This window comes from Carcharhinus amblyrhynchos, chromosome 26, assembly GCF_965287045.1.
Source record: "Carcharhinus amblyrhynchos chromosome 26, sCarAmb.v2.hapA, whole genome shotgun sequence".
Lineage (NCBI taxonomy): Eukaryota > Metazoa > Chordata > Chondrichthyes > Carcharhiniformes > Carcharhinidae > Carcharhinus > Carcharhinus amblyrhynchos.
The window spans coordinates 30061775-30073810 of record NC_137349.1 but is presented as its reverse complement, the minus strand read 5'-3'; the positions used below and the strand labels follow the sequence as shown (position 1 = coordinate 30073810).

Below are 12036 nucleotides of genomic sequence, written 5' to 3'. Positions count from 1 at the left end.
GATGTCCTTGCTTTAGAGGGAGTGCAGTGAAGGTTTACCAGACTGATTCCTGAGTTGGGGGGACTGACACATGAGGAAAGATCAAGTCAGTTAGAATTATACTTGCTGGCGTTTAAAAGAATGAGGGAGGTTCTCAAGGATCCTATAACATTCTAACATGGCTAGACAGGGAAGATGTAGGAAATATGTTCTCGACTGTGGGGGAGTCCAGAACAAGGGGTTACACTCTGAGGATACAGGGTAAGCCATTTAGGACTGAGTTGAACAGAAATTTCTTCACCCAGAGAGTGTGGTGAGCCTGTGGAATTCTCTACCACAGAAAGCCAAAACATTGTTTTCAAGGAGTTAGATACTGCTCTTGGAGCTAAAGTGATCAAAGGATATGGGGAAGTGGGGGAGAAGCAGGAACAGGTTATTGAATTGGATGATCGGCCATGATCATAATGAACGGTGGAGCAGGCTCGAAAGACCGAATGGCCTACTCCTGCTCCTATTTTCTACGTTTCAATAATGACCATATTTCATCTGCAAGATGAAATAAATAAACCTTCATTCTCGTGTACTTGCTCGCCAAGCTAAATTGCAATAATAAACCTTGCCCTGACATTTCAAATACAAAAACCTCAGATAATATCCATTCCAGTTGTGAGGAAGCCTTACTATGTTAGACACAGACTGTTGCAATACCAGGAAATATTGTATACGCTTCATGTGATTTAATTTTTTTTCATTCTTTCCATAGGATATGGACATTACTGGTTAGGCCAGCATTAATTGCCCATCCCTAACAGTCCTGAAGAAGGTGGCAAGATGGCATGTTCTTGAACTGCTGCAGTCCATGGGGTGCAGGAACACTTACAGTAGTGGTGGGGGGGTGTTACAGGACTCTGATGCAGAGACAGTGAGCTACCCTTGTTCTTGGTAGAGGTTGCACGTTTGTTAGGTGCTGTCAAAGGAGCCCTGCTGAGTTGCTGCAGTACATGTTTATAGATGGTACACACTGCTGTAACTGTGTGTCAGTGATGGAGACAAAGCATTGAATGGGGTGCCAATCAAGTCAGCTGCTGTGTCCTGGATGGTGTCAAGCTTCTTGTGTGTTGTTGGAGCTGCATTTATCCAATATATTACATCACAGTCCTGACTTGTTCCATGTAGATGGTGGACAGGCTTTGAGTCAGTTAGTGAGTTACTCACTAGGCAATTCCTCGCCTCCAAACTTGTAGCCACAACAGTTATGTGGGTTCTTCGGTTCACTTGCTGATCATTGGTAAACTCAAGGAAGCTGACAGTAGGGAATGACAATACCATTGAAATCAAACGGAGACGATTGGATTCTCTCTTTTTGGAGGTGGTCATGTCCTGAAAAACTTACGTAGCACGAACGTTAATTTTCACTTGTCAACCCAAGCCAACTGCAGATGGGCACTGACTGCTTCAGCATCTGAATCGCTGCTAGGGCATCAATAGGGTTCAGGATGAACAGCACAGAAAATTGGGTCTACATTCTCTGAACAGCAAAGTAAGGTGAGCCTATATTCTCTGCAGAGAGCGATCTCATTGAAACATACAAGATTTTAAAGTTTTTTTTAATTGATGTGTGGGACATTGGCATCATGGATGGCCAGTATTTATTGATTCTCAACTGCCCTCAGGGATGGGCAATCACATTGCTGTAGCTCTGGTGTCACATGTAGGCCAGACCAGGTAAGGATGGCAGATTTCCATCTCTAAAGGAAGTTAGTCAACCAGATGGGTTTTTTCAACAAACAATGGTTTCGTGGTCATCAATAGATTCTTAATTCCAATTTTTTTTTATTGAATTCAATTTTGGGCAGCACGGTAGCACACTGGTTAGCAATGCTCTTCACAGCTCCAAGGACCTGGGTTCGATTCCCAGCTTGGGTCACTGTGTGGAATTTGCACATTCTCCCTGTGTCTGCATGGGTTTCCTCCCATTCCAAAGATGTGTGGGTTAGGTTAATTGGCTATGCTATATTGCCCCTTAGTGTCCCAGGTTGCGTAGGTTCGAGGGATTAGCGGGTAATATATAGCGATATGGGGATAGGGCCTGGGTGAGATTGTGGTTGGTGCAGACTTGATGGGTCGAATGGCCTCTTTCTGCACTGTAGGGTTTCTGATTTCTATGAAATTCCATCATCTGCTATGGCAGGATTGGAACCATGGGTCCCAGAACATCAACTCAGTTTCTGGATTAATGCTCTAGCGATAATAACACCAGGCCATCACCTCCCCTATGGTTTGATAGGATAGAGACTGAAATATTGCGCCATAACTTCCTCCAAGCGGCAGTCAGTGGTAGATTGCTACTCCGTACCCATTTACCTGCGCTAAGTTACTTCAATGTCTGTCTTGCCCAACCTTCCTGATTCAGGTTGGATGAGAACCAGGCAGCGCAGCAGGTCCCAGCTCCAGCATCGGAGTCTGAAAGAAGCAAAGCAACAGAAGACAAATTCTCTTTTTATGACACTATCTGCCATAAACCAGATGATTTTAAATGTCTCGTTGAAAATAACAGGGCAAGCAGGTAAGTGGAAGAGATTTTGGAGTGGTGTCTGACATTGGAGAGAAGTGGTCAGGGGTTGTGTAGCTGCATGGGGGAAAGAGAAAGAATACCATGGTGGGGAAATTGCTTAGTGGGTTCAGTTCTGTCTAGGGACTGGTCCACGTATTTAAAAGTTACGCTGAAGTTGAAAGCGGTTTTATTTCATCTAAACCTTTTGGAGTAACTATTAGTGTAATGCTGACAGAAATCATCCAAAATAAAACACGATTCAGACTAACAACTGTATTTTTTTTATTTAACACCTAGTGCATTTTGGTATTCTGATCAAAAATAATCCAAGACATGAAAAGTTGCCTTCACTCAGAATACCAGACGCTTTAGAATTGCTGTACAGTAGTGTACCCAGCAAACATCTCCAACAGAAGAATTGCAAGGTAAAGCACTCGATGGGTAACAATGACAAATGAAGGCAGAGACAGAGCTCTAAAAATGAGAGATAGCTTGTGCACACCATCTCCTGGTCAAATTGACAGTAACAGCAGAGGTCTGGGAGTTAGTAGTCTTACCATCCTTCAGTTAGAGAATGGACAAAACAAAAAAGAATTTGGAAAACTAAAGAGAACATTAAACAATTTACTACTTGTTACAGGATTTTCAATTTCATATTCTGCAAGTTAAAATAATGAATTTCACAATTTCAATCTTGAAGACTAGAAGAACATTAAAATCAAATGTTATGAGAAATACCATTTAAAAGTGTCACAAATGTTCAAATTTAGTGATGCTCTAAGTTTTAACATTTTGTGGAAGGAAAGAGACAACGTTGGCAATATCTTTGTCCTTTAAATACTCTTCCTACATTTGAGCTAAACTTGTATTGTATATTTCAGCAAGATGCAAGTCTACAGTAATCTTCCTTAATGTTGTCAATTAAATATGAAAAGTTATGGTTAATTAGCTTTTGAATGGAAATCACATCAAAGCTCATGAACCAATAATCATTGTAGCTACACAAAGTGATTTTTAGATGCCTAGTAGAGAGCCCAGATTCCAGTTTTGGTGCAAAGTTGAACTGGTTGAACTGTTTTTTTAACCTCACCACAGTACAGGAAATGCACAGATGCACACTAAGGCTGTCCATGAAGTTACTTCTGAAAATGGGCAATCTGCTCTCCTTAAAGTATTCAGAAAAGGTTATGAACCAATATTATTAACATATATACGAGGAACTTAAGAATAAAATCAAATTTGATGTCCAATAAGGGAAAAAAAATCCTGAAAAAAAGTTTTGTAAGTTACCTAGTAGGTTAGTTCTTGGAGTTGGACATGTAGGAATCATTTCAAAGCAAGGCAGTGTAGTTTTATTCACTTCCTCCTATCTGAAGGAATTTACCTGTACCTCATCCTCTCTCTTGTAGTTACTGATCTAACTTGTTGTGAACCCTGCATTTTCTTCACAAGTTGAGATTTTAAACATTTCTAAAAGACTGCCTAGCTAAAAAGACAATAAATGGCAACAGTCTGGAATATAAGAATATTCGAAATTGACTGCCACGATACTACTCAAAGACTCTATAATAGATTTACATATAGAAACCTACTCATCATCTGAAGCTGGCCAATTTAGTTTAGTTGCTTTGAATGTATGGAAGTGTTAAGACTATTAATATTAATAAAATAGACCTGTGCAAAACTACTGAAAAGAAAGAATCATTCATTGCCACAACGTTGTAATAAATCTATATGGGGGAGGCAAAAGGAGGGTTTCCTCTCCTATTCCATTGGCATTTTATATCCCACACTTAATCTTCAGATCTTCTCCCAGTCACTTCACGATTGCTGGGCTTGTATTCGAGTTTAGAAGATCGAAAGGTGATCTTATCGAATATACTTAAGATCTTGAGGAGACTTGATAGGTAGATGCTCAAAGGAGATTTCCGCTAATGGGAGAAACTAGAAGTAAGGGACAGAGTTTAAAATAAGAAGTGTCTCATTTAAATTGGAGATGGTAAGAATCATTACTCTCAAAGTTTTGTATACTTTGGAACGCTCTTCTCCAGAGAACAGAGGAGACAGGGCAATGAATATTTTTAAGGCGGGGTAGATAGATTCTTTTAATGTTTATTTATTTGTCACAAGTAGGCTTACATTAAGACGGCAATGAAGTTACTGTGAAAATCTCAGAGTAACCATATTCTGGCATTTGTTCGGATACACTGAGGAAGAATTTAGCATGGCCAATGCACCTCAACAGCATGTCTTTCGGAGCGTGGAATGAAACTGGAGCACCCGGAGGAAACCCATGCAGACATGGGGAGAATGTGCATTCTTGACTAACAAAAGGAGTCGGAGGGGGCGACAGAATCTGGAGCTGAGGCCACAATCAGCCATGATCTTACTGAAAGGTGAAGCGGGCTCAAGGGGTCGAATAGCTCACTCCTGCTCTTCATTCATTGGCCAGTTTGTTCTAAAGACAAAGAGTAGACTTTTACAGACTCACTATCAGTTTGACATCCTAGCTAACTCCCACAAAAACACACAGTTCACAAATAGCTGACATATATTGTTGTACAACAGTGAATCCAAAGTAACAAAGATAATTTAGAGGTATGACAATAGATTATGCAAATGAATCATTCGGTCCTATAAAAATACAACAGCTTTAATTAAAAATGTATAAGGGAATGGTAATGGGAAAAAAGCTTAGTTAATTAAACTGTTATGTGGTGATCACATATCAAAGTTCATGGAATAATAATCATTTATAACCGTGGAACAATTTTCAAATGGCCGAGCTGTGAGTTGAGCCTCCAGCTTGGATGCAAAGTACATGATCTTCTTTTAAAAAGCTCAATTTCCAACTAATGGCAGTGCAAGATTCTACAACAAAATTATTTATGTAGGCAATAAGTTATATGCATGTATTAGAACAATGATGTCTCTAGGGTCCTGCATTTTTAAACCTTTGTATAATTTTACTGAAGCCAAGAACAAAAAACATTTGAGGAGGAATGGAGCAAGCATGAGCTATTAACTTGATCTGAGCATTAAAGCTTTAATGTGTTATCATGCTCAGATCTGTCACAAACATAATTAGGTCTATGTAATTAAAATTAGTTGCCTCAATTTGCAATGCATAAAGCAGATCTATTCTAGGACCGGTTTAATGCTATCCAGCTTCAGTGACTTTAGCTACATTTCAAATCTATTAAGGAAAACATTTCAGGCTGGCAGTTTCCAATTATTCACACGCAACAAGGATGTTTCTGCAGAGTGACAAGACAATATTTAAATGGTTCTTTTACCGCTACACACTAATAGATTATATTGCAGTCCTGACATAAAAATGGTCAGCAATTATCATCATTAGTCCATTCCACTAAAACATAATGCACCTTCGGGAGTCCAAACAAATGGAGAATAAAATGGAAAACAGGAAGCTGCTATCAATTAGACTATGCTCCTCCACAGTGCGTTGTAGGGCTTTCCACAGATTGCAATCATGAATTCACAAAAACTCCTATTTTTATGCTGATAAAAACAGAAGGAGCACAGCATTGTCACCAATAAGATGTTAAAGTGAGGCCCTCTCAGGTGGATGTAGAAGATCTCTGGGACTATTTTGAAGTTTGGGTGAGAGGGATGTTAATCACTCATGTCCTGGACAGTATTTATCCCTCAATCAACATCAAAGAGGATTATCTGGTCATTATTACACTGCCGTTTAAGGGATCTTGCTGAGTGCAATTTAATAATAATAACGTAAAAACTAGGAGTAGGCCATCTGACCTCTCGAGCCTGTTCCGCCATTCAATAAGATCATGAATTATCTTTTTGTGGACTCAGCTCCTCTTACCTGCCCACTCACCATAATCCTTAATTCCCTTACTGTTCAAAAATTTATCAATCCTTGCCTTAAAAACATGTAATGAGGTAGCCTCAACTGCTTCACTAGGCAGGGAATTCCATAAATTCACAATCCTTTGAGTGAAGAAGTTCCTCCTCAACTCAATCCTAAATCTGCTACTCCTTATTTTGGGCTTTGCCCCCTAGTTCTAGTTTCACCCGCCAGTGGAAACAACTTCCCTGCTTCTATTTTATCTATTCCTTTCATAATCTTATGTTTCTATAAGATCTCCCCACATTCTTCTGAATGCCAATGAGTATAGCCCTGGTCTACTCAGTCTCTCCTCATAAGCCAACCCTCTCAATTCTGAAATCAACCTAGTGAATCTCCTCTGCACCCACTCTAGTGCCAGTATATCCTTTCTCGAGTAAAGCCAAAACTGTACACAGTACTCCAGGTGTGATCTCACCAGCACCTTATACGGCTGCAACATTATCTCGTTGTTGTTGAACTCCATCCCTCTAGCAATAAAAGACAAAATTCCATTTGCCTTCTTAATTACCTGCTGCATCGCAAACCAACTCCTTGAGATTCCTGCACAAGGTCACCCAGGTCCCCCTGCACACAGCATGTTACAATTTTTTTACATTTAAATAATAGTCCATTTCGCTGCTATTCCTACCAAAATGGATGACGTCACATTTACCAATATCGTACTCCATCTGCCAAACCTTCGCCCATTCACTTTGATTATTTATATCCCTTTGCAGACTTCCAATGTCCTCTGCACAATTTGCTCTTCCACCCATCTTAGTGTCATCTGCGAATTTTGACACACTACACTTGGTCCCCAACTCCAAATCATCTATGTAAATCGTAAACAATTGCAGTCCCAACACTGATTCCTGAGACACACCACTAGTCACTGATCGCCAACCAGAAAAACACCCATTTAACCCCACTCTTTGCTTTCTGTTAGTTAATCAATCCTCTATCCATGCTAATACATTACCCGTAACACTGTGCACCTTTATCTTATGTAGCAGTCTTTGGTACAGCACCTTGTCAAATGCCTTCTGGAAATCCAGATAAACCATATCTACAGGTTCCCTATTGCCCACTACACATGTAATGTTCTCAATGAATTCCACCAAATTAGTCAAACATGACCTGCCCTTTATGTTCCCATGCTACATCTTACCAATGGAACAATTTATATCCCGATGTCTCACTATTTCTTTCTTAAAGATAGATTCCAGCATTTCCCTACTAAAGAAATTAAGCTAACCGGCCTATAGTTACCTGCTTTTTGTCTACCTCCTTTTTTAAACAGTGGCATCACATTTGCTGTTTTCCAATCTGTGGGAACCACTCCAGAGTCCAGCAAGTTTTGGTAAATTACCACTAGGGCATTTGCTATTTCTCCCGCCATCTCTTTTAGTACTCTGGGATGCATTCCATCAGGATCAGGAGACTTGTCTACCTTTAGCCCCAATAACTTGCCCAACACTTACCTCCTTTTTTCATCAATTTTTGGCATGTTATTTGCGTCTTCCACTGTGAAGACCGACACAAAATACCCGTTCAATGCCTTAGCTATTTTCTCATTTCCAGTTATTACATCCCCCTTCTTGTCCTCTAAAGCAGCATTTACTTTAGCCATTTGGCTGTCACTTTTCCTGCATTACAACAGTGATCACACTTCACACTATGGGGTGGCGCAGTGGTTAGCATTGCTGCCTCACAGCACCAGGGACCTGGGATCGATTCCCAGCTTGGGTCACTGACAGTGGGGAGTCTGCACAGGTTCCCCCCCGGATGCTCCAATTCCCTCCCACAGTCTAAGACACATGCTGGTTAGGTGCATTGACCATGTTAAATTGTCCTTCAGTATACCTGAACAGGTGCCAGAGTGTGACAATTAGGGGATTTTCACAACAACTTTATTGCAGTGTTAAGCCTACTTGTGACACTAATAAATAAACTTAAACTTAACAGTAGAGTACAGAAGGAGCACTGCACTGTCACGTGAACCCTTTCGGGTGAATGTAAAAGAACCCCAGTACTATTTGGGGGGTGGGGGGGTGATGTAAATCACTAAAGTCTTGGACAATATTTACCTCTCAAAAGAAAATTATCTGGTCATTATTACATTACACGTCCAAGACCACAAGAAACGACAAAGAGTTGAGAAAAGTACACCACACAAACCAGTCTCCCATCTATTGACACTATCTAAGATTGACGCTGCTTCAGAAAAGTAGCCAGCATAATCAAGGACCCCACGTACCCCAGACATACTCTCTTCTACCAGGAAAAAGACACAAGAGTCTGAGGGGATTTACCAACCAACTCAAGGACAGCTTCTTCCTGCTGCCATCAAACTTTTGAATGGACCTATCTTATATTAAATTGATCTTTCCCTACACCCTAGCTATGATTGTAACACTGAATTCTGCACTCTCTCCTTTGTTTCTCACTATGTACTCTATGAACGGCATGTTTTGTCTGCACAGCACAAGAAATACTTTTCACGATATACTAATACATATGACAATGATAAATCACATAAAAATATTGCCGTTTAAGGATCTTGCTCTATGTAACTTGGCCGCCACTTTTTCTGCATTACAACAGTGATTACATTTCGAGAAGTACTTCGGTGGGAGCCCTGCATTAGGAGGTCCGATGGCTCGGCGCTATACAAATCTAAGTCGTTCTTCCCTTGTCTGACTGACCCTCAGGACATTTCCAGTAAAGTGGCTGCAGTGCGGGTCCCATCACAGGACAGGAGCGGGCCGGCGCCATGCTCAGCAGGGAATGAAGCTCGGCTCCCCCCATGGTCACTGCCACCCTGGGTGTAAGGCTGACGTGGCGGCTCCTGATGTCTCGCCCCGGGAGGTGGGGAAACAACCTGGTCGATCCGCACCCCAAGGTGCGGCTGTCAGTCCCACTCACTTACCAGGTTCTCGCTGTGCGAGTGCACCAGGCCCCCGGGTCTGACGTCGAACTCGCCGGTGCGCGAGCGCTCCGACGCCGCGTCGCTCGAGCCGGCCGCGCAAAACAAAATAACGACCACCAACGCGCGCCCCGCCCGCGCCATTGCACTCGCCGGCCAACCGTCTCACTGCGCAGCCGCCGACTAGTACCAGCACCTCACTGCACAGCCGCCAACCAACCGTCTCACTGCGCAGCCGCCGACCAGTACCAATATCTCAATGCGCAGCCGCCGACCAGTACCAATATCTCATTGCGCAGCCGCCGACCAGAATCAGCGTCTCACTGCGCAGCCGCTTTCATACTGACGGATGCCTCCCTGCACCACAGCGGCCCGGCTCGGCCGGCCGTTAAAACGCGTTCTCGAAACTTCCTCAGCAGCTCCAGGGCCACCCACCCAGCCAGACTCCACAATCAGCAAAAACAAAACGCGTGGAAACGGAATTCAAGGTGTGACATCCCTCTGTTTACTGGTCTTTGTTCTATGTTTCCTTCATGTAATTTTACATTTACATCACATCTCAAGGCACTTCATAGCAATGTAATCAACATTGATGCAGAAAAGAAGTCATATACATTTATTTATTAGTGTCACGAGTAGGCTTACATTAACACTGCAATGAAGGAACTGTGAAAATCCCCTCGTCGCGACACTCTGGCGCCTGTTCGAGTACACTGAGGGAGAATTTAGCATGGTCAATGCAGCTAACCAGCACATCTTTTGGACTATGGGAGGAAACCAGAGCACCCGGAGGAAACCCACGCAGACATGGGGAGACTGTATAGACTCCACACAGACAGTGACTGAAGCCCGGAATCGAAGCCAGGTCCCTGGTGCTGTGAGCTAGAAGTGCTACTCACTGTGCCACCACGCTCCTACATTCATTCATGTAACTTTATACTTAACATTATATCTCAAGGCGCTTCAAAGAAATGTAATCAAAGGTTGATGCAGAGCGAGACCAGGAGACATATAAGGCAACAAAAATGGGATTAGGTCAAATACAGGCAATACTGCTGGAATCTGAAACAAAAACAGAAAATGCAGGAAAATCTCAGCCGGTCTGACAGCATCTATGAAGAGAGAATAAAGCCAATGTTTTGAGTCAGGACGAAGAGTCATCCAGACTTGAAATGCCAGCATCTCTAGATGCTGTCAGACCTGCAGAGAATTTCTAGCATTTTCAGGATTAGGTTGAATATTCTTTCAGCAAGCCAGTGCGGAATGGATGGGAGAAACAGTCTCCTGCTCAAGGATTCTGTGATATTAGCATGGGTGACCAACAACTTGGTTGAAGAGATTTTAAAAGAGAACCCATTTTACATTATGTTGAAGCAGAAAGTACTGGAAAAAAAACTTGGAAGAAGAGTCGCAGTAGACTCAGAATCACAGAATTGTTCTGGCACAGAAGGAGGCCTTTTGGCCCATCCTGTCTGGATTGGCTGTCCAATGAGCATCATGACTTAGTGCCAGTCCCCTGCCTTTTCTCGAACCCCTGAATATTCTTGAAACGCTTCTCACTGCATTTTCTGGTTTATCTCAGCACCTGATTTCCTGCCACAGACATCAATTCCACCCCATCATCAGTGGCAGTGTAACACTCCCCCCACCCCCCACCCAAGGCAACACAGGTCACTGGCATCGGGACCCTCCTGACGAGTCCCCCGTCACAGCCCCCTCCGTGGCCCACCTCCTCTGCAGCTCTCTTCTTTGCCAATCCCTAACCCTTCCTGCCACACCCTTTGCCGATCACCCTCTATTGTGCATTGCCAGGGTGCTTGGTGGGCAATGAGGCCATGCACCCAGGGGCTTCAATGGCCTCCAACTTCTCCACATCCCCTTCCCCATCCCCACCCCCATCACGTGGCTATCATGTCTGGTCCCTATTGGTGGGACGATGAATGATTCTCGTTGGGACCGCTTGTCAACAAGGGGAAAACATCCACAAGGCTGGAAACGGCAGTGCCGGATGCAGTAATGGTGAGATTAATATTTAATTCGGATTTGTGCCCTTTTTGGGCATGAAGCTGATCACCCCAGAAAAACAGCACCGGGAAGATAATTTTCGGAGCGACGCTGTTTCACACCTGGCATCAAACTCTATTGTACTATCTTCCCAGCCTGCTGCGCTGATCGATCAGCACAACGGGCCAGAAAGAATGCATCTTTGTGATTAAACAGCATCTTCAACATAGGACAATATCTCAAGGCACTTCACAGGAACATAATTAAACAGAAATAGTTGCAGAACCAGAAAAGGAAACATTAGGATGGCTGACCAACAACTTGACTAAAGAGATTTTAAGAAGGTGAAGGAGAAGAGAGGTTTGATGAGCTTGGGTAATATACTCAGCAAGGTGAGGAATGCTAGTGCAAGGGGGAATGGGAGGTGAGTCATGTGCGGCATTAATGCCAGCATCAAATGCCCAGTGCCATGATCAACCATTCCCAGGTCCCGCACTGCATTGGTTAGATACAAAGTAAACTGCCTGTACTCTGCCCAAAATATTTCAGGGCCCAACTTCAGAAAATATCCTCCAGCTGTACCGGCATGACATTTTTTTATTTCTCATTCCAGACATCTTGTGGCCTTCACTGTGCGAGATTGCCAATTTGGCACCAATGGAAGTAATTTTGTGGTGTGATTCAAACTCCATGAGGGGGGCT

At 42.9% G+C, this 12036-nt stretch overlaps 1 protein-coding gene across 2 annotated transcripts in view; it reads right to left on the bottom strand.

The window, feature by feature from the left end:
- Positions 1 to 9526, bottom strand: part of mydgf (myeloid-derived growth factor) — a 45110-nt gene extending 35584 nt beyond the window's left edge. The window contains exons 1-2 of one of the 2 annotated variants that reach the window (XM_080212937.1): positions 9334 to 9353; positions 4924 to 4991 (exon numbers count right to left, since the gene is read on the bottom strand). In XM_080212937.1, coding sequence (XP_080069063.1) covers positions 4924 to 4974 — 51 coding nt within the window. In that variant the 5' untranslated portion in view covers positions 4975 to 4991; positions 9334 to 9353. Of the gene's footprint in view, positions 1 to 4923; positions 4992 to 9333 lie in introns of both variants that reach the window. The other variant, XM_080212936.1, reaches the window with a different exon arrangement.
- Between the last annotated feature and the right edge of the window lie 2510 nt (positions 9527 to 12036).